At 45.5% G+C, this 23,539-nt stretch overlaps 1 protein-coding gene across 7 annotated transcripts in view; it reads right to left on the bottom strand.

The window, feature by feature from the left end:
- The window catches only part of EXTL3 (exostosin like glycosyltransferase 3), a 219,324-nt gene that overhangs the window by 46,244 nt on the left and 149,541 nt on the right, over window positions 1–23,539 (bottom strand). For 6 of the 7 annotated variants that reach the window (XM_074947408.1, XM_074947404.1, XM_074947406.1 and 3 more), the window contains one exon: window positions 7,095–9,684. In XM_074947408.1, the coding sequence (XP_074803509.1) occupies window positions 7,095–9,242 (2,148 nt within the window). In that variant the 5' untranslated portion in view covers window positions 9,243–9,684. Of the gene's footprint in view, window positions 1–7,094; window positions 9,685–10,784; window positions 10,886–23,539 lie in introns of those variants that run through there. The other variant, XM_074947410.1, reaches the window with a different exon arrangement.

The following is a 23,539-nucleotide window of genomic DNA, read 5'->3' as shown; positions in this document are numbered from 1 at the left end:
GCAACAAAAATGATTAGGGGACTGGAACACATGATTTATGAGGAGAGGCTGAGGGAACTGGGATTGTTTAGTCTGAGGAAGAGAAGAATGAGGGGGGATTTGATAGCTGCTTTCAACTACCTGAAAGGGGGTTCCAAAGAGGTTGGATCTAGACTGTTTTCAGTGGTAGCAGATGACAGAACGAGGAGTAATGGTCTCAAGTTGCAGTGGGGGAGGTTTAGGTTGGATATTAGGAAAAACTTTTTCACTAGGAGGGTGGTGAAGCACTGGAATGCGTTACCTAGGGAGGTGGTGGAATCTCCTTCCTTGGAAGTTTTTAAGGTCAGGCTTGACAAAGCCCTGTCTGAGACTATTTAGTTGGGGATTGGTCCTGCTTTGAGCAGGGGGTTGGACTAGATGACCTCCTGAGGTCCCTTCCAACCCTGATATTCTATGATTCTATAATAGACATCAAACCTCTTTCTATCCCTTGTTTAAATTTAAGTATCTAAACCTTTATTTAAAAAGATTTAGAGTTTTCCCACAAATTACCACAGTCTGTTTTTTGCTCACCCAAACCCGCCCGCAACAAAGTACATTCTACCTGCTCCCGCTACTATGGCAGCAGGTCCTGTGGGATCCCAGTCCCGCTGCAGGACTCTACCACTCACTGCTGGGGCACATGGATAGGTGCTACGCTAAACTGGCTCTACGCTAAACTGGCTCAAAGATTTAATGCAACTGAAAACACTCCAACATTCTTGTAAGATTAAGAATGAAAGAGAAAGTTATTAGTTAAGTACTTGACATTGAAAAAAAGGAACCCAAAGAAGTAGCAAAGGACAGAAATAGGCCTTAGAGTTTTTTCCCCACTAATACTTCTTTGCCTATTCTAACAATAGAAGATTCTACACCAGAGAACTGCAAACCTTAAAAAAAAAAAAAAAATCATCAAGCAATATGCGATAATTCTATTGTGGAAAAAACCTCCTCTGGCTTAATGGGCAGAGGGGAGATGTTCTAGGCCCAGCCAGCCAGGGAGGTGAGGTGACAATGGGGTCATTAGTCAGAGAAGAACTGCTACCGAACCCGAACCCCTTCAGACTGAACTCTTCCCTAGCCCCCTCAGTCCACTCCCTCCCTTCTTTCAGGCCCTGGAGATTCCCTCCTACAACCCCTGCCCCTACTTCCTTCAGGAGCCCCCCCCAGCATAACAGAATAACTTACCCTGTGGTGGTAGCAGGGAGGAACTTCTGTGCCAGGGACATAAAGCCAGGAACAAAGTGCAGTGGAGCCTTACAGCCGCAAGTTAAAACAAAGGTCCTGTGTTCCACACTTCACCCGTCTCACCCACCAAGTCTGAGGCCTGAGTTGCTGGCCAATAGCATTCAGACAGAATTGGGAGGAGATGGAGAGGTGAGGGAGGTGTTCTGGGAGTTTTACTTTCCTTCCATGGGCAGGCCTCTACTTGGCATAACAGACAGGAGAACTACCAATCCCAGAACCCCTCTCTTTCCCCCTCCTTCCTCTCTTCTCATCTGCTTCAATGGCTTCCTGGAAAGTGTGGTCTCTGCCCTTTCTCTCTAGGCTTGGAACAGAGAGACCCTTCCTCGGCACCTGATTATTGCACCTGTTATTTTGAACCAGCTACCGGTTTTTGTTTTATAGGCTTTGGTTTCAGTTTGGGTTCAATGTGATAGAGGTTTTCAGCTCGGGTTCAGTTCCAGTTCCTTCAAAAAAACTCTCTGAATCAGATCTCAGGTTCAGGTTGACGCCCTGGTTTTTATTACTATTTGCAAGGGTTGGGTGAGTGGTCTGTCTTTTTGAGATGGTTTATTTTGTTTCCCTTAACCCCTCAACTGGGTGAAAAGGGCTCTCAGGGAATTGCAAAGCAGGGAAAGTTATTCCTTGCCATTCCCTGCTCACTGTTTAGGGATCCCTCAGAGGGGAGATCCTGAAAGGGGAAGTTGGGAACCTCCTCTACAACCTCGGCAATATTTTGTCGTTAATGACAAATTCTTTTTCTGCGTTAGGGAATCTTTTCAGGATGTGTGTGCACATCCTGTGATGTGATGATAGTGAAAGCTAACTCATCATCAATCTCTCTCTCTCCAAAGCTCTCCTGTGTTCTTAGCTTCCATTCCACCTGTAAGAAAAATTATTTACTTGTCCCTGTTTCAGGAGTTAACTGAATGGCATAGAGTGGCTGCACCCTACCTAAAGTCAGAGGAATGATTAGTATCTCCCAATCAAGGAGATCTAATTTGAATGTGTTTATTTTTTCCCATAGCAGAGAAATAGCAGTTGCATTCTCTGTGACTAAGTGCAACCTGACATGGTGTTAAAAATTGTGGCAAGATTAAGAACATAAGATTAACAACATAAGAACATAAAAATGGCCATACTGGGTCAGACCAAAGGTCCATCCAGCCCAGTATCCTGTCTACTGACAGTAGCCAATGCCAGGCGCCCCAGAGGGAGTGAACCTAACAGGTAATGATCTACTGATCTCTCTCCTGCCATCCATCTCCACCCTCTGACAAACAGAGGATAATGCAATAGAGCTGAATCAGTGCTGATGGCTGCCAGAAAGGTTTAATCCCTCTTGCAAACTAGGCTTTAGCCAAATGAATCAGACAATTTTGCTGGATAACTCCTAATGCTAGAGACAGCATGATACCCAGGGCTGGGAAAACACTGCAGAAAGATGTTTGAATATTATCAAATTTTTAGATGCATTTGCCTTGGCAAATTCATACTCCTCCAAGTTCACTTTCAATGAAAATTCTGCTAATTCACAGTTCTACTCATACAAATACTTGAAGGAAGTATATTTTACACTCACATACATGAGAATTCTTACATGGTATTTTTACATGGGATGGGGAACTATTTTGCCATGAGAGAGGGCTCAATCTCTCCAAAGTCCCCACCAGATCCCTGGCAGAGACACACTTAAATTACATGGGGATCTGATCACATCCTTTCCAAATGGGAACATACACGCACACCCCCTTCCCCCCCCCACTCTCTATGAATGAGACTAGGTAAAATATAATTTCAGCTCTGCACACAGCCTACAGACCTCAGAGTACCCTGATTTTTCTAGGAATGTTGCTTCTGGCATGGAATATATGGCTCAGAGAGAAAGGGAGAGGTTTAAAAGTAAAATGTGTTTCCTAACTTTGTTTACCTTCTCTCTCTCCATGAAAGATTCAAAGCCCCAGAGGCTTCTTCAAGCCTTGCTCTTGATTGTAAATTACACTCCATTGAGAAACAGAAATTATACCATGTGACTTTGTGAGACCAACCACAACTAAGCAGCACAGCTCAAATACCAATCATCAAATACTCAATGAACTGTTTGTGATCAAACCATACAGGGGAAAAAATGACAGAATAAATTCAAGGACATGGCAACTTCTCCTAGGTATTCTGCAAGCAGAAAATATCACAACAAATTATTCACCGTAAATTATTTACTCTGCTTTAGCAGCACGACTGGTGAACTTTTGGGATCATCTGGGAGGGAAGGACTTCTCGACCAACTGTGACAAAACACAACATGGAAGCAAACATTACTAATTATCTGCACTGGATGCACAGGTTTCAGGATGCTTTCTTTCATCCTGTAATATGTGCTGACCCATTGGCTTGTCGTTCAAGGTTATCAGTGGCTAGACTTTCAGCCCAGGATATACTAATCATGCTGCATTCTGTCTCATTACACGGTAATTTACTTTACTTCAATAGCCTTCTGGTTTTAGGTGCTTTGATCAGTGATCGCTTTAGCACAGCTGTATTATTGCTCTGTTCCTAGCAGTCATACAGTGCTAGTAATTGCTTGCATTGGAAGAGAGAAATGTTAAAAACCACAATTTTCTACCTGTAATTTAAATTAAGGCCAATTCTTGGCTCTCTGAATTTACTGGGCTATATGCGCAATAGACCACAGTAAAGACATTCTACGCTGCTTCATAATCTGAATATCCAATATTCTTGGATATTCTTCCCTTGTAAAGGGTCGAACTATACAGCTGGAAAGGTTCTCCCCTCCTCCTCCACCTTTCACTTCTGTGATTCAATTCCAGCTAGCTGGCTGGGTTTATGCTCTTATTTCATTAGCCCCACAGAAGAAGGGGGATTTTATAAAGCTAACTACTATGACAGACTCCCAATGTGAGTTAAATATGAAGTCAGGAAACAGACTGGCTAAGAAGTTCAAAAATATTCTTCTAATTTATGGCCTCCTCCTGCAAAGACTTAGGCTACGTCTACACTTAAACTGCTACAGCGGCACTGTGTCATCATTGCAGCTGCAGTGCTTCAGCGTAGCCACTTACTACCGCGACAATAAGGGTTCTCCTGTCCCTGTAGTTCATCCACCTCCCCGAGAGGTGGTAACTAGAATGACGGAAGAATTTTTCCATTGACCTAGCGCCATCTTCCCCAGGGGATTTTCACACCCCTGAGTGATGTTGCTGGGTTGACTTAACTTTTTAGCGTAGACCTGGCCTTACACATGTACTTAAGTTTACACACTATTAGGAGTCCCATTGACTTTCAATGAGACTTAAGGCTCGTGTACGTGAACAATTGATATGTGGCAAGCTGGGGTGTGAATCTACCCCACATTAGCCTGCACGAACTAACTGCCCATGTGGACCCGCTGATGCTCCTTAATAGTTTGTTAGTGGGCTCTGATCTAGTCCTCTTTGAAACGACTACATCAAAGCATATTAAACTGTTAATGCACATCAGCAGGGTTCATGCAGTCTATGGCAAGCTAGTGTGGGGTAGATTCACGCCCCAGCTCTCTGCAAACTAAGGCTTTGTCTACACTGGACTTTCATTGGTAAAACTTTTGCCGTTCCAGGGTGTGAAACCCCCCCCACCGAACAACACAAGTTTTACCGACGAAAAGTACAGGTGTGAACAGAGCTTTGTCGGCGGGAAAGCTCTCCTGACGACAAAGCTACCGCCGCTCGTTGGGGGTGGAATTGTTTTTTTTGTCGGCGGGAGAGCTCTCTCCCGCCGACAAAGAGCAGCTACGCTGCATGCCTTTTAGTGGCATGGCTGTGTCGCTAAAAGGTGCGTAGTATAGACGTAAATGTTCCTGTAGACAAGCCCTCAGGCCCCTAAGTATATATGGTATATTTTCTAAAAGGAGTTATGAACCTATAAAGATCTTACTCCTTAGACCAGAGGTCTCCAACCTTTTTACACCCAAGATCATTTTTGAATTTAAGGGCAACCCAGGATCTACCCCGCCCCTTCCCCGAGGCCCCTCCCCTCCCTGCTCACTCCATCACCCTCTCTCTCCGTCGCTCGCTCTCCTCCACCCTCCCTCACTTTCACCGGGCTGGGATAGGGGGTTGGGGTTCTGGAGGGGGTGAGGGGTGCAAGCTCTAGGAGGGAGTTTCGGTGCAGGAGGGGGCTATGGGCTGAGACAGGGGATTGGGGTGCGGAAGGGGGTGTGGGCTCTGGGAGGGAGTTTGGGTGCAGAAGGGAACAGGGTGCTGGCTCTGGGAGGGGGGTCAGGGCTGGGGCGGGGGTGGGGTGCAGGAGAGGGTATGGGGTGCTGGCTCTGGGAGGGGGGTCAGGGCTGGGGCTTGGGGTGCAGGAGGGGGTTCAGGGTGCAGAAGGGGGTATGGAGTGCTGGCTCTGGGAGGGGGCTCAGGACTGGGGTGCGGCCTCCCGCCGGGCAGCACTTACCTCCAGAGGCTCCCGGTCGGCGACGGGTGTAGCGAGGCTAAGGCAGGCTCCCTGCTTACCCCAGCCCCACACTGCTCCCAGAACGGACCAATGTGTCTCTGCGGCCTCTGGGGGCGGGGAGGCACGTGGCTCAGCACGCTGCCCCTCTCTGCAAGCACCATCCCCACAGCTCTCCCGGCCAATGGGAGCTGAGGGGGTGGTGCTTGCGGGCAGGAGCAGTGCGTGGAGGGAGACCCCTGCTCTCCTGGCTGTGCTGGCCACTTCCGCGAGTGGCGTGGGGCTGGGTTAGGCAGGGAGTCTGCCGTAGCAGCAGCCACGCTGTACCGCCAGAGATCACGATCGACTGGGAGATCCTCTAGGATCTACCAGTCAGTCGTGATCGACCACTTGGTGACAACTGCCTTAGACTGTAAATCTGTCACACCAGGATCCCTGTCCTCTAATGGTCTGTAAAGTGCAAGCAGGCCTCTGGTACTACATCAATAATAAAATAATATTTGCAAGGAGAGAAAAATGGCAGGAATAATATAGAAAAGAGGTTGATCCAGAGAAAAACATTTTTTCTTTCACAAATGACACACATTAGCAAGTCAGAAGAGAAAATCTGCCCCACCCCCACTGTCCAACTATGAAAGGGTTAACACTTTTTAAGCAGAACTGTTGCAAGAATTTCCCAGAATTCAAGCACTGGAGAGGACTAATGTGAATGCTTATTTTGCAATTATCTGAGCAATTTTCTCTCCTTATTGTGCTTGGACCTTAAAGGTTTTTAAACACATGCAGAAGGATTTATTTGTCAGAAATAATAATAAAATGAAATATTAAAATCAATGAATCTTTTTGCATGCATAATGCCCTAATCGCTCTAAAGTGCTATTACATTCAGAACTGCCTTGGCACAAAAAACACATTTAGTTTGTGCATTTAAATGCCATCTTCCTCCTCTTTTTAAAACATTTCTAAAGCATTAGCCTTTTATTTTTCTTCTAAGCATGACTGGATTCCAACAACAACAGCAGTGATGAACAAACAGCTGGAGCAAAGATCAAAACCAGAAATTTAACTTCAGACTCCTAAATTCCTATTTAGGCTCCTGTATATGCAACTTGTTTTTCCAAAAGGTGCCAAACACCCAGCATCTTCCATTTACTTCAATGGGAGCCACTAGGTGCTCAGCACTTTGGAAAGCAGGTCACTTATTTGGGAGCCTAACTTTAGGCTCTCCTATTCTTGAAAATCCTGGTCCTGACAGCAGTTTGAAGCCCACAGCATAACAACAAACTTCAGCACAGTGTTGGATTACTAGGCAGACATGCCAAGTTACAGAACTGATAAAAATGTCTAAGTTATTTCCCACTGTAAAAATGTCAAACCAAATTGAGCATTTGGGTATTTCTTACCATGATTGGGACACCGATATCTGGCCACAAGAGGTCTTCGGAGGGAAGTTTGGGGGAGTTCCACACTACTACAACTTTATTTAAGTAAGGGAGTCCATTGAGTCTCTCTAGGGAGTTCATTAACACTTCCTCCCGCTCGTAGGTTAACATGACTACTGTGAACTGCTCCCTTGGGACATTGCCACCCAAGGCAGCTTGGAACTCTTTCCCAGAACCACCTGCTCCTCCTCCAATTGGTCGAAATCCAGTCCCAGACCCAAGAAACTTAGCTTCTGAAGGTAAAACGGGATCAAAAGGTGTGTGTGGAAAGAGGTGGAAAGGCCCTGGAGCTGAATTCCAATTCCTATAGATATCCATTGCTGTGAGAGTAAAATTGCGAAGGTATTTGGGAGATGCATAGGGTGGTTCTGTTTCCACAGGCCCCAAGTCTAAGTCACCATTGTCTGCCATGTTGGGATCAGTACCAGCAGCTTTGCCAGAGCGGTGAGGAATCTCCACTGCAGTTTCTTCTCGAATAGGAGCAGCCGGGATTTGAATTCGAGTCCTTATGATGGCTAAGACTGTGCTGAACACGTTGTCAGAGGTGGAGAAGTAGGTCTCCCACAAGAAGCGGCCCTGCCTCCTCATGGTAAGGAGATCGTTGTCAGAAATGCTTCTCAGAAGAAAGTGCACTTCTGTGATACGTGGCTTTGGTATGATTAAGGCTGCCTCATTCCACCGGATCACATCATGATAGGGCAGCTGAACTTGCTCTCCAAGAATCACTGGAATGGCTCCGACTTCCAGAGCCTCAAAGAGTCTCATGGCACACCCAGCAGAGATCAATAGATGGGTGTCCCCTGGTGTGATTATCAGTGCAAAAGTAGATAGCTTCAGTAGCTCTAATCTGTCATCCCTTTCTCCACAAAGTGCCCACTCAGTGGGCAGACTTGCCTTAGGCTGGTTCTTACAAGTGAATTCCACCAAGACAAAGTCCAACTTACTGTCTTGGACAGCCTTCAAGGTGGTAATGATCCGATCATCATAGTCAGCTGGGGCATTGCCTTCGATTTCCTCTTCAAACGAACGAACCTCTTGCAGGCTGGATCGAAGAGACTCTATTTTCTCTCCCTGGAAACTGAATAGGTACTTTCGCTTTACTGGCACCTGGGGTGGAATCTCTAGGAAGTTGGGTTCGGACATTGCATGGACTAGAGGCGATACCACAATATCAAAACCTGGCCGATACTGTACATCATAAAAGGTGGATTGGGCAATCATGGCACGCCCTGTGCTGATGTTATAGATAAAGTTCTGAGTTTCCGATTTCCTCGATAAATTAATGATGAGATGGTTGTGTCCATCAGTCCTCCAATATGGCAAAGAGTGCAACTGTTGCTCCAGTTCAGTAGGTTTTGGCATTATGGGCTCTTGCATTTCCCCCACTAAAATTATATACACACAAGCAATGTTTGCATTTTCAGTAACATAAACATTAGTTCTGACGGTTGCCTCAAAGGCTTGCTTAATTAAAGGGTCTAAGGAGCTACCAAAAGGGTACTGATCACTGTTGTAGACATACACTGGGAAGCCAGACGTCAGTGGGCAGCGTGAGTAGTCAAAGCAGTTGTACAGCCTGCAGTTCCTGTTGGATTTTGGCAAAGGCAAGTTAGCTTCATCTTTGTCTGGCAGCAGCCGGATTGGCAAGGAGAGCTTTGGCTGGTTCTGAGCCATCAGTTCTTTGTAGGAATGCTCAGTCTGGCTGATGACATTCTTCAGCTGCAGGAGATCCTGCTTGGCGTTTTCTATGCTCTTCTTGCAGGCTTCGATTTTCAGGTTCAACTTGGCGATCTCGCTGTTGAGCTCCTGTCGCTTGGCCTCCAGCTGGAGCAGCTCCTCGCTGACTGACTCACGGATGCGGCACAGGTCCTGGACATGCTTCACCTCACACAGCTCATTTCCGGTGCGGGGGCCGAAGATGCGCTTGCCAGCATCATCCGCGTCATCAATGGTGGTCAAGTAGTAGTGGGCGATGAGGGGGAAGAAGACGAGGATGATGAACAGGGTAAAGCTAAGCCAGGTGAGCCGGATCCGACTGGACCATCGTAACACCCAGGGTTGGCCGCCATTCCCCACTCCCCCATTCCGCAACATGGTATACCCAGTCATGAGTCTGAGAATCGGTGCGCGCTCAATCACGTTGGATCAGTAGCCATAACCAAAACAGTTTTTATTAGCAAGTCTCTAAAAGAAAAGGTTATTGTGCCTGCTTAATAAGGGGCCAATAGAATGGAAATTTCATCTTCTTGTCGTGACGATGGCTGCCTCCAGCCTTTTTGTTTCAAATGCAACTTTTGGTCCAATTAGAATCAATCACCGAACTTCTCCCTTTGTCGCTGGTTAACTGGCTGTTGCTAGTAGTGTGGTGGTGTTGTCATGGTGACAAAAACACAATGGGATCAAGTCGACCTCTTACCACAGCTCTTGACATCCTGCATTACCATCCAATGAATATGGAGAATCACCAGCCATAGTTGAAAACAAGCTGGAAGAGTCTTGGATAAGCATCAGTCTCTCTCATCACCTCTGCGCTGCTGATACTCTGCCATGCCTACAAAAGAGCAACAGCGTCAGACAAGGCAAAAATGACACCTTACTAAGCTATAAAACGATAAAGACATTTACTAAAAGCAGCTGTACAGTCAAAATCAGCAGCATTCTGATTCACTGTTACTTGTCTAACACCTCCTTGTGTAGTACTTACAAACCTGAGGAACTGACAGGATTCAGGAGACATGCACAGCTTTCTGCAGGGCAGTTCTATCAAAGGACTTGATAAAAGCTGTGCGGTCTAGCAGTCAGAACAGAGAATAGCAGTCAATAAATCGTATTTTCTATTCCTGCCTCTGATTCACTGTGACATGCTGGACAAGTCGCTTAAGCTTTGCATGCCTCAGTTTCCCCACCTGTAAAATGGATATATTAATAGTAACCCATATGTTTATGGCATGTTGTGATCCTTAGATAAATGGCACTATAGAATTACAAATTATTACTATTACCACATATTAGAGTCGAAAGACCCCATTCTAATCTTGGGCCCCATCTGAATTAAAAACTGATCATGTTATACAATTGCATGAAGGATTTGCAATTTGGACAAGCAACACTCAGGGGGACTGTGGGGGGGGGGGGGGAGGGGGAGAGGAACTAGCTTTATGTGGTCAGCCTAATTTTACTTATGACCAAATGCAGGCATGCATTATATACCTCCAACTTGCTGCATTGGCAACCTCTGCTTTCCCATGACCACCTTTTGTCTGAATTTAGTTGGCCTTATAAAATAAGCCTGGGGGTGGGGAATTAAATAACTGATTTGTGTTTTCCATATATGATGGATGGTCTTAGGACATGTTGATGCTCTGTATAAAAAAAGAGTATTATTTATCATAAGTAGCAAACAAACCATAAAAAGACATGATCATGAGGATCATAAAGACATGCTACATTGAATTATTGATTTGATATTCACCTTTACATTGTAAAGGGCAAACTTTCAACCTGTGGGATCTTAAAATTGCTCTGATCAAACTCAATCAATCATAAGGGACCACAGTCACTCTTGGTGAAATGCCACTAACTTCCACCAATATGAATTTGGCCCAAGATACCCAAGTTTAGACACCAGTGAAAACAAATCTTACATCTTACCTAAACAAGGAGAAGATCTGAGATGCTCCTCATGCAATTCCCACAATAAAAGTAGTAACCCAATTTCAGAAGCCAGCCAGATAGAAACCTGTTTCAGCACGTCCTAGCTGGCACCCAGTAGAGAGAGTTGCTACTAATAAGCAGAGACAACAAAGATATGTCACCTTTTTGTTCTGTGTTTGTACAGCACCTAGCACAATCAGGTTTTGGTCTGTGACAGGGACTCCTAGGTGACACCACAATGCTAATAAATAAAAAATACACCACTTTTATGAACTGCTTTGTCATAGGCACCCTATGGCCATTATGAAAATGCAACTGAGCCACGATTAGGGACTCACATATCAACCCTCGTAGCGTGAGTTGAAATCTTACTTACTGTCTTTGGTACTAAGTGCATCCACTAGAGAGGCTGCACTGGCAATAGAAACGTTACAAGAATCTACTCTCCAGTGCTGAAGATGACCAACTAATATCTCACTGAGCCCGTTCAATGCTCCAGTACATTTGTGGGTATTTAACAAAGAAGAAATAAAGGCACAAGCAGAGCTTGTCCCAAATTGATAGCTGAAAACTGGCAGAAAGGTAAAGAGAGATGTCACTTTGGCAGGGTGTGGGTAGGAGAGATATCAGGAGTAATTTTCAGTTTAGAATGTTAGCATACACCAGAAAATCAATTGAGGATTCAGATCTTAACAAGCCAAACCATAATTAAAGGGGGCAGAGGGTAGTATAACCCATCCTGATAATACAGCCACAATTCCTAAACCTATTTTCATCACAAGGGCACCTGTTGTGCTAAATGATTAAATGGAAATCCTCCCCAGCCCCTACCAGCAACACTTAGAAGCGGAACAAGCAGCAAGGACAGTGAAAAATCAAGGGACATCACAAATTCATAATGCTGCCCAGCAAAGGGCATCAGCGGACATCTCAGAAGGCTGGGAGGATTAAAAGGGCTAAAAAGTCAGGAAAAGGTTAAATCAGCTTTCTTGTTTCCTGGTAAGTATGATCGGTGTGGGAGGCCTTGACTCTCCTAGCGGAACATTTTAATAGCATTCCCTGCACACCAGCTTCCATTTGTATGTGCTGAGGTGGAGGGCTGGCAGTGAATGCAAATCTCCCATTTTTCTGCATGAGGCTGTCACTCATGCACAGAGAGCACTGATAATAACAGGATCCTTTCATTGTGCCCCGGGGCCACATTGCTGTCGCTATGTATTACTGAACAGAAAGGTTTCATTATGCACAAATGTATGAGGCAAATGATTAACTAAAGGCAAAAAAGTTTTTAAAGTTTATTTAAACTCGTATTTTAAAAATGCTTCCATTCGTTATAAGAAAGAGTGACTCATGGATGGAGAGGACGTTAGCAGCAACTCACATTGACACAGCTCCTCAGCCGCCAAGCTTCAGAAGCACTCTCCAAACTTCCAGGAATTGCTCTCTCCATCACTGAAATGCAGCTGTCTCTGGGATGAGCGCTGGCAGCCATTTAAACAGGGGTGACAAAATGTTTAGGATGGGAAGTGAAGAGCATTGATCCACAGCCTCAGCTGAGGTCAATGGAGCTATGATAACGTACACCAGCTGAGAATCCACTCGAAACTAGAGGTGAAATTTCAGGAATGCAGACTGTAATAACTCCAAAAACCTGACCAACTTAGGTCACCACTCCTAACTCTTGTGACAAGCACTACAGGACCTTTCAACAGAAATCTGGCATTCTCCAACAGCACAGAACTCCCTGGTATTATTCTAGGGCATTGATTCAGTGCCAGTTCAGAAGGGGGAGCGCTGTCTGCCATGGTGATGGGCATGACAAAAGAAATACTACAAAGAGAGTTCCTGCCACACCCTGGGCTTCCTTGGAGGTCTCTAACCTTCAGTCCCATTACTGCCCTTCTCCCCTTTGTCGTCAGGTTTTATCTGTGCCACGACTAACTTCAACCAGTGTTCTGTCAGTACCTCCTGCTGCTCTTCTGGCCTGCACTCCTGCTGGCCCCAGAGTTCAGTTTCCAGTACATCTTAGGGTGGTTATCCTAGTAACAGGCTATGAACTAGGATTATCTTAATTTCCCCTCCCTTTTGGGAGACAGAGCAGAGCCACAGGAGCACATAAGGCACCCTGGCACTGTCTCCCAAACTCAATTACAGCAGCTACAGGAGGACATTCAAGCAGCTCTATTTAAGGGCTTTGTGAATGTCAGGATCCCTGCTACAATGCAGATCTCCTGCTTGACCTTGGGAGAGTCACTGAGTCTCTCCTGTGCCTCAGTTCCCCACCTGTACAATGGGGATAATAGCAGAGTCCTGCATCACAAGAGGGATAGACGGATAAATACATTAAAGACCATGAGGCACTCAGATACCATGGTGATGGGAGCCACTAAAGTACCAAAACAAAAAAGGCGGCGTTGTGCAGAGAGACAGTGCCTGTGCTCCTGGAACGGTCAGAGGAAAGCTTGACATCTCAGGGTCTGGAGTCATCCCCACAGGGTTGCTAACAGCAACCCTCATTAAATTGCCCTGGATCTAAACATAATTAGTGAGGTTCCATCATAAACAGACAGAGCACTTAAGGGCCGAATCCTGTGGGAAAGAGGCAGGACCGGGACTCTAAAACATCACTAGTACCAAGGAAATGCTACACTCTGGCCCACTACCCTTGACAATGATTGCTTACAACTATTCTGCCTCCTGATCCTTCCAGCAGCTCCCCGTTCCACAAATTCTGTTTACACAGAACAAATCAACAAAGCCCACCCGTCCCTGCCCTAAAACATGGAAGTAAAAGAACTCTCTGCATTTAGAAACCTGAAACTTCTTCAGCTGTTTCTGTTGGTGGCGCTAACTCCAAGGCCACATGACAAACTAAAAAAATGCGAGGAGGTATTTTAAATGCAACATACGTGGTTTGGAATCAGTTAAGACTATCGACTGCCAGTCTGAAATACATGCTAGTGATAACGAACGCATGTTAGACACTCTTTCAGGCTGCTCTTCCTTACCAAAGGTTTTATCCCCCACCAGCTAGATGCAGCTGGACATTCCTTTTGGTTTTATTAAGACAGACATTTGTTGTTAGCATTTAAAAAAGAAAAAGCCCAATCTGGTGGTTTTCGCATGAGAGCTTCCAGTTTTACTTTCAAGAGCAATAAGCATCCACTAGGTAAGAGACTGTTGCTTCCCTTTCAGAAAGGAAATCCTTGAGCAAGAAGAGTGTATTACTTCATTTAACTCCACAGACAACACAATCTGACTCCAAAGAACTACTTAGTTCTATTAAAAACAGAATCTTGTCTAGAGAAAAGCCATGGTCCCATTTTAAGGTAACAACTGGTACCTGACACACCTAATTACACAAAAGGGCAGGTTAATTTCTCAAGAGATCAGAAGCTGTAATTGTGATAACCTTCTCTAATTGCTGATCTAATTGACATCCCACTCCTCAAATGATTATTCCTGCAAACATTCCCCACCACTTCTCACTAGTCAACCTACTTTGCCATTTCTATTATATTGGAGAGAGAAGCCTTTTGAAAGCAAAGCTCCCAGTTACAAAGATCTCTTTCCCGGGAAGTTCTTTGCTCTGCACTACTAGGCTACAAAACTAAATTGTTGGCCTATTGCGCTGCAGCACCTTTCTTAGACCTGATCCACAGATATTTTCCCAACTTGCTTCCTTCTAAAGAAGAAGGAACACAATGCACCTGCCCTCCTCCGATAGTCCAACGCAGTTCCCTCTGCTTTTGAATTCTAGTTCAATGTACTAGGACAGTTTTATGCTCAGGTACTGGTGGAAAGCCATTGTCATTGCTATTCAAAGTCACCAAGTTCCGCCTGCACATACTTGACCCTTGAGCACACCTGGTCTTTGACACATCTCCCTTCCCCCTTTACCCTCACACATAGTTAATGAGATGTCATTCTTCTCTGAACACATTTCTGAAATGAACCCTGGATACTTCAAGCTCTTCAGGGAAAGCAGATCTTGAATTGGCATTTGACATAACTCTCTATTGAACAGATCAATGGAACACAAGGAGATCAACTGATCTAATCCCAAGGGAATGTACCAAACCTTCCAGAAGAAACCATCTACATGGCTCCTTCCTCTACTAGATCTGAGCTACTGTTACAAACCCAAACATGCTTCTGCTGCGCACCCATCCCTGTCTTCTCCACCTCTTGCCTACATCCTTTTATCTACTCTCGACTAATCAATCCGCCATGGAATTTAATTGCTCCTCTGAAAAAAATGCTGAGCTATATAATTTATTCTATTCCAGGTGTAAAGCAAATTGCAACCTCCATCATCACAGCTGCTACTATCAGCCTTGCTAGCAGACTCCGCACAGATGCCACATACTTAATGAGCCACGGCGTGTGAACAAATTTCCTTCTTGTTCACACAAGGCAGATGTGAACCTCTCCTGGTTGGTACTGAAGTACCTCATGCGGGCAGCATTCATTGGCACCACCTCTGCTCTACTTGTTCTGACCTGAATATATGGCTTCCATCCCCAAGGCTGTCAATATGGCATCATTCACCAGCACTAATATTACGTTATTATTTTTTAAAGCAAAGACAGAAAAATCAAAAACGTCTACATTGTTCTGAAATTAAGACATACACCTTCTTCCTCTACCTCTTGGAGATGAAGAAGACTGGCTGGAGTGTAACAACAGGAAGGAAATACGCTCACACACCTCTGTACCTAGGTTTAGGAGCTTGTGTGACAAATACATTCACACGGCTCTCAAAGAAAAGATTACATCCCAAATCTGCGATCTGTTGGCAAACAGGGGCATTCGAGGATTTTCCTTTGCAGCTGAACAAGGAGAGTAAACGATTCAGTGTGTGCTTTAAGGTACGTTTGGAAGGTTGCCCAGCGTGCAAGTTCTGCTTAAAGAAGAGCAGATGGAAAATTCATTCTGAAGTGACTTACATGTTATGGCCTCAGGGACCATCACTGTGGATTTGAGCCATCTCAGGAGCTAGTAAGTACAGAATAAATTCTCTCAGGCTAAGATCAACACTGCTACCCGTGCAACAGATACAATCCTAGTAATCTGCAACTTCAGGGGAGGAGGTGCAGCTATATTGTTTCCTTCTATCATGACCCAGCTTTCAAAGCAGGAGGCATTTAATAAATTCAAATCTCACAGCTAAATCATACCTGCCTGCCCACCCTTCCCCAATGTACACATATAGAAGGGTCCCTCCATGCAGAGATCTCATCCTTTCCACACTGAATAGCGAGCAGCTGGTACCAAGGCACCACTTCTCCCTTATGATGCTACAAAACGTTTTCCTGTAAATCTGGGATCCATGCAGGGGGAAGGGACAGGGACTGCATGTGTGGGTAGCCCCAACACTGGGCAGGGCTGAAAAGACAGTATCATTCCTTCCACTGCGAGGGAGTCTTCTCTAAAGGTACCACAGTCTGCAGATCCCTGGGGGCAGTGTGGCCAGGGGGAGTCCCAGGTACTACACGTTGCTAGGAAGTCACTGGTGGGAGAGATGAAAGAGGGGCAGGGTGCAACATGGTCTCTCTGTGCGGATTACATGGGTTTTACTGTGGAAGGGGGGAAATCTGGCCCTGGGATTGGACAGAGAAGTACTTGGTGTCTGCAAAAGTGAGAATCAAAAGTCTCTAGTAGAAGTCATTTCAGAGACCCTCTCTTGCCCCAGTTTTCTGTGGTGAAGTGTGCTCACTGCTTTAACCTCCACAGCACCTGGAAGATAATACTTTAGCCACCAGTGCCTGTTTTCCAGTCACTGGTGTGAGCACTCCACTTTAGAGCTGCACTGTGGCTAAGTGCCAGTATTTACAGGCTCCCTGAACATGGAATAAGGAATTAGCCTGCTGCTGAAAGAATCATTGTCATCAGTGTTAACTCTGTTGACAATTGCGAATCCCCACCAGCCAAATTTGGAATTCTTCTTCTGGTCCAGACCTGAAGAAGAGCTCTGTGTAAGCTCAAAAGCTTGCCTCTCTCACCAGTGGAAGTTGATTCAATAAAAGATATTACCTCACCCATCTTGTCTCTCTAATATCCTAGGACCAACACAGCCTCAACATCACTGTACACAACCACGTGCAACAAAACACAGTCAACTAGCACCAGCAGATGACTACGCTGATGAGGGATATGACTCGTGGTGATATGTTTGTACGCTAGGTGATGCTTATGACAGACTATGGAAGAAGACTGGGGATGTTACACCAGTGACATGGCAACACTGCTTTCCCTGCTCCAATTGCTGAACTGCTCTCATGTAACTTAGGAGCCAGCACTCCTGGGTTTTACTCCCAGTTCAGGTGCTGTCTCTGTAACCTTGGGCAAGACACGTAACATCACTGCCTCAGTTTCCCTGTCTGTAACATGCAGATGAGGACACTCCCTACTTCATGAGTATGCTGGAAGGCACAAACAGTTTGGGTTGCACTTTTATAGGACCTTTCACCCCAAAGCACTTTACAAAGAACCCATGTAAGTGCAACTAACACTTTGCAATCCCTTCCAGAGAGGCAGGATGAGCCAGCTGCTAGGGCACCAGCCCAGGACTTGGGAGACGGGGGTTCAAGTCCCTGCTCTGCCACAGACTGTCTCTCAATTCCAGAGCCCTCTGTGGAGATAGAGGTGGTTAGGGACTATTTAGAAAAGCTGGACGTGCACAAGTCCATGGGGCCGGACGAGTTACATCCGAGAGTGCTGAAGGAATTGGCGGCTGTGATTGCAGAGCCCTTGGCCATTATCTTTGAAAACTCGTGGCGAACGGGGGAAGTCCCAGATGACTGGAAAAAGGCTAATGTAGTGCCAATCTTTAAAAAAGGGAAGGAGGAGGATCCTGGGAACTACAGGCCAGTCAGCCTCACCTCAGTCCCTGGAAAAATCATGGAGCAGGTCCTCAAAGAATCAATCCTGAAGCACTTACATGAGAGGAAAGTGATCAGGAACAGTCAGCATGGATTCACCAAGGGAAGGTCATGCCTGACTAATCTAATCGCCTTTTATGATGAGATTACTGGTTCTGTGGATGAAGGGAAAGCAGTGGATGTATTGTTTCTTGACTTTAGCAAAGCTTTTGACACGGTCTCCCACAGTATTCTTGTCAGCAAGTTAAGGAAGTATGGGCTGGATGAATGCACTATAAGGTGGGTAGAAAGCTGGCTAGATTGTCGGGCTCAACGGGTAGTGATCAATGGCTCCATGTCTAGTTGGCAGCCGGTGTCAAGTGGAGTGCCCCAGGGGTCGGTCCTGGGGCCGGTTTTGTTCAATATCTTCATAAATGATCTGGAGGATGGTGTGGATTGCACTCTCAGCAAATTTGCGGATGATACTAAACTGGAGGGGAGGGATAGGATACAGAAGGACCTAGACAAATTGGAGGATTGGGCCAAAAGAAATCTGATGAGGTTCAATAAGGATAAGTGCAGGGTCCTGCACTTGGGATGGAAGAATCCAATGCACCGCTACAGACAAGGGACCGAATGGCTAGGCAGCAGTTCTGCGGAAAAGGACCTAGGGGTGACAGTGGACGAGAAGCTGGATATGAGTCAACAGTGTGCCCTTGTTGCCAAGAAGGCCAATGGCATTTTGGGATGTATAAGTAGGGGCATAGCGAGCAGATCGAGGGACGTGATCGTTCCCCTCTATTCGACACTGGTGAGACCTCATCTGGAGTACTGTGTCCAGTTTTGGGCCCCACACTACAAGAAGGATGTGGATAAATTGGAGAGAGTCCAGCGAAGGGCAACAAAAATGATTAGGGGTCTAGAGCACATGACTTATGAAGAGAGGCTGAGGGAGCTGGGATTGTTTAGTCTGCAGAAGAGAAGAATGAGGGGGGATTTGATAGCTGCTTTCAACTACCTGAAAGGGGGTTCCAAAGAGGATGGCTCTAGACTGTTCTCAATGGTAGCAGATGACAGAACGAGGAGTAATGGTCTCAAGTTGCAATGGGGGAGGTTTAGATTGGATATTAGGAAAAACTTTTTCACTAAGAGGGTGGTGAAACACTGGAATGCGTTACCTAGGGAGGTGGTAGAATCTCCTTCCTTAGAGGTTTTTAAGGTCAGGCTTGACAAAGCCCTGGCTGGGATGATTTAACTGGGAATTGGTCCTGCTTCAAGCAGGGGGTTGGACTAGATGACCTTCTGGGGTCCCTTCCAACCCTGATATTCTATGATTCTATGATCTGTAAAATGGGGATAACAGCACTGCTCTACTTCATAAATTCTTCCAGGCCCTTCCCCCTCATCAAGGGAATATCTAATCATCTTACAAACGGTAATTAAATTTATCTGTATGATCACCTGTGAGCTATAAGGGTCATTAGCAACATTTTACAGATAGGGAACCAAGGTACAGCAAAGCTAAGTGACTTGCTCAAGGCCCCACAAAAGTCTGACAAAGTTGGGAATTCAACCCAGATCTAAGTGCCCTAACCACTAGACCATCCTTCCTTCAATGTGCATTTTCCAGTAGCTTGATTCCGGTGTTTCAGTTACTTTCCTATAGGATTGGGCATTTGACTTGTCAAATATTTTAAAGCATTAATAAATTAGAACAGTTACAACAGTAACAAAGAAGAGAGAGTCTTTATGGTCTCCAAAAGACTTAGCCTTAGGTAGAGACTTACATGTAATTACAAAAAAATAACGACAGAGTTATTTTAACTTAGAAAAATGTGAACCAATGAAATGAAGTGCTAAAAAACGAAATAATGGCACCGTGATGAAATCAAAAAGTAGGTCACTGCCTACCTCAGGGCATTGTTGCTGGAGTAGTTGACAATATTTGACCGTGGTTAAATAATAGGCGGTCAACTGACATTATATGACCAGAGAGACAAGGAGTGTGCAGTAATATCTTTTACTGGCTCAATTTCTGTTCGTGAGAGAGCCAAGCTTTTGAGCTACACAGATCTCTTCCTCAGGTCTGGAAACGGTGTCACAGCTAAATACAAGGTGGAATGGATTATTTACCATAAAAAGTTAACACATTTCACAGGACCATTCAAGGTGAAGTGGCCCATTTGACCAGCTTGACAAACCTACTTTCCCCACTCAGATCTTTTCCATAGATTTCCCAATACATTGCTTCACATATATAGCTCTTTAGGGTTTACGAGAATACATTAAAACAATTATGTTAATAAACCATTTTTTAATTTATTTTTTCTTACAGCTGCAAGCCCAGAAACATTTTTGTGCACAAAGAAACAGCAGCACAAAAGAAAATCCTTTTATGCTCTGCAGAATTGAGGGTGGAAACAGCTTCTGGACACAAAATTAAACTACACTGCTAATCCCAGAACAGGAAATCAAATGACAGAGCTTTAGAAGCAACCCTGGGTGAATTTGACAGTTGTGTGATAGCCAACATCATAATGACACTTAGTTTCACTTTAAAAAGATGCTAGACAATTTCTAGTGCCTGGAAACTGACAGTGCTAGACAGGGAAGTTCTCTGCTTCGCCATACAGCAGGTACAGCCCAGGTAGGAGTATACTACACAGGAGATGATAATCTCTGGCCCAGAACCAGAACAACAGAAAACAAAGGGCAATGTCCAGCGGTGAAAATGAGAGAGAGAGAGATTTTTCACTATATTCTTTATTTCTTGTTCTGATCTGGTCCAGTTGTGTGTTTCACTATAGCCCACTCCAACCACATAGATAGTGTGGCTTATATAAAGTAACTCCCCATTTAACGTCCTCTTGCTTAACGTTTCAATCTTACGTCCCTGCTCCATTACAGAACATGCTCATAAGAATGGCCATACTGGGTCAGACCAAAGGTCCATCCAGCCCAGTATCCTGTCTGCTGACAGTGGCCAATGCCAGGTGTCCCAGAGGGAGTGAACCTAACAGGTAATGATCAAGTTGCCAACCATCTCCTGCCATCAATCTCCACCCTCTGACAAACAGAGGTTAGGGACACCCATCCTGGCTAATAACCATTAACGGACTTAACCTCCATGAATTTATCTAGTTCTTTTTTAAACCCTGTTATATGCTCGTTTAAAGTTGGGCAATGCTCCGCTATAACGTCGTTTGGCTGCCTGCTTTGTCCACAGCTGACAGCCCTGCTACCAGCTCCCCTACGCCCTCCCCCCCCCACAGCACTTCCCGCCCGCCGGCAGACCCCGCGGATCAGCGCCTTCCCCTGCCTCCTGCCCTCCGCAGCAATCAGCTGGTTTGTGGCGTTCAGGAGGCAGTAGGGAGGGGGGAGGAGCGAGGACTCAGCGCGCAGGCGCTCCCTCCCTCCCCTGCCTCCTAAACGCCATGATTGCCGCAGGTACGAGGCAGGGGAGGGAGGGGGAGGAGTGAGGATGTGGCATGCAGACTAAAGCGGGAGGAAGTGGGGGGGGGAGAAGAGGCGGATTAAGGGTGAGGGCTCTGGGGAAGGGGTGGAGTGGGGGGGGGGCAAGGGTTGAGCCCCCCACCCCTGGTGATTGCACAGTAGGGGAAGCTGCAGCTGCTGCTGCGCAACGTGCTTCTCCTAGCCCATGGCACCTTCAGCCTCATTGCCTGCCTCATGTGCCAGTGAGTGGGCTGTGCCTGTTTGGGGTAAGGCGGGGGCACCTCCCATTGCTTAATACTACAATCATCGTTGCTGAGTATTACATTGTTTCTTTAAAATTGTTCAAAACTTATACCTGTATTAAATTGCTTGTTTATAATGTATACAATGCCTTTTGTCTGGCAAAAAAAAAAATTTCCTTGTAATTTAACCCCACCTATTTACATTAATTCTTACGGGGAAATTGGATTCGCTTAACATCGTTTCACGTAAAGTCTCATTTTTCAGGAACATACCTACAACGTTAAGTGAGGAGTTACTGTATTCTTGCATTCACCGCAAATTCTTCCCCTTTGCTGAAATTGGTGCCAGTATCTTTGGCAGTGCACAGAAATTTGTTCTTCCTGCTCTTAGGAGGAATGGGTTGGGGGAGTAGATTTTAGCCTCAGCCCAGGACAACAGCAACTGGTTAAACCATCACCACCAACAGACCTCAATGCCCAATTTGGAGGAACCAACTTTAGGGCCAGAAGTTAGTTCAGCCCTTGACCACCTTTACCATTCAGTCCATCGTCTCTCTGCTAACAAGTGTGTAGTTAGGCCAGGTGCTTTCTGTGAGATGAACCCTGCCCACTGGCAATGGGAGCCTGTCCAAACTCACTTACCACAGGCCCTTTGTAACGTGGTCTAGATCAGTCTCCTCATTCAGCTCTGCCTCAAGCTAGCACTGCCTCATGCCAGGGTTTCCTCAGGCACCATTTGAGGAGGAGAATCCAACTGTTCTGATCAGATACTCCTGATTCAGCCTCCTATGAGGTCTGAATTCAGCTGCCTGCTCTCTGAGAGACCCACCAAGGGTGACCCCCAATTTAACTGCTCCCTTGTCCAATCCCACTTATCCTAAATAAAAGCAAATATTCTTGGCATAGCACAGACATGCCCAGAAGCCTGAAATGAAAGTTGTTTAAAGAAATCAATTCTAACATAGTGGGTCACTATGAGACGTATCCCTTCCTTCCCTAAGCAGACTGCACATTTTAGTTATAGGGTGCTACTAGAGAAGATCAAACACCTTACACAGGAAATAAACCAGTGCCTCCCAGCTTACTCTGACCATCACGCCCCTTCTGCTCCAGAAGCCTGAGCTGATAACAACTGAAATAAATGGAAAGCCTCCCAATGACTTTACTGGGCTTTGGACCCTAAGTCACAGTCTGTATATGCCTCCAGACATCTTTGGAACTCTGTGTCTGGGAAACCCTGATATGTAAGTAGAGTTTACCCTGCTCTGAGTGCACTGTGAAACGGCAAAGTTGTTTTTGAGCCAAAATCCATTATGATACAACCCGTTCCTTTTTGTCGCACCCCAACTTGATCAGGTTAACTCTGCTGCTAACAGACTTCTATTCCTTATATTGGCTAGTAATAAGTTTTCATCTCTGCCCATCTTCCTGTTTACATGGAGATTGTTATGCATGTACCAAAAGATTTCCCCTACTTCCCAGGAATGCCTCTGAGCAAAGGCGCATGGCACTGCATGCAGACTCATTAGCCCAGTAAATTGCCTTCAGCACCTTTTGGAGATGCTTATGAGTAAACGGAGGTAGATCCCCATTTCAGAAAGCCCAATCTAGCATGCTGCGTAACTAAATTACCATAAGTATTGTAATCACTGATATTTATATGGCACGCAGAATTCCCATCTGACAGGCACAGTTCATCTCAAAACAGGCTAGGTTGTCTGACTCACCACTGAAGAATCATCAGGCTGTAGCAACTCTTGAATCCTATTCACCAGAACTAGATTCCAATTAGTAACCTACAGGTAAAAGGCTCCTTATTCCATTACCAGTCACTAAGCCAACCAGGCCCCTTGGAAGAAGTATATTCTGTTACCTTTCTGTTCCACCAATGGGCTTGCCACACAGCAACAGCCTTCCATGTAGCTGGGCATCTTCTCTATGGCAGTGACTTATTCCAGATACTTCAGAGGAAGGCAATTTGTTTGGATAAAACTGTGCAATATCCTACCACGGGACTAATTTCTTGTCCTGAAGAACAGGGGTGAATACTTTTTTTAAGCGTGAACTATGAAAAAAGGTTTACTGTCACCACCTTCAAAACTCTTTGTAGCTTTGCCCCTCCCTAGTTATCCTCTGGCACAAAGCTTCATGCAACCCCCATTCCTCTGCACTCTGCCAATGCCCCCAACCTCAC

This window comes from Natator depressus, chromosome 3 (genome assembly GCF_965152275.1).
Source record: "Natator depressus isolate rNatDep1 chromosome 3, rNatDep2.hap1, whole genome shotgun sequence".
In the NCBI taxonomy this organism is placed as follows: Eukaryota; Metazoa; Chordata; order Testudines; family Cheloniidae; genus Natator; species Natator depressus.
This window is presented reverse-complemented; position numbering and strand designations above follow the sequence as displayed.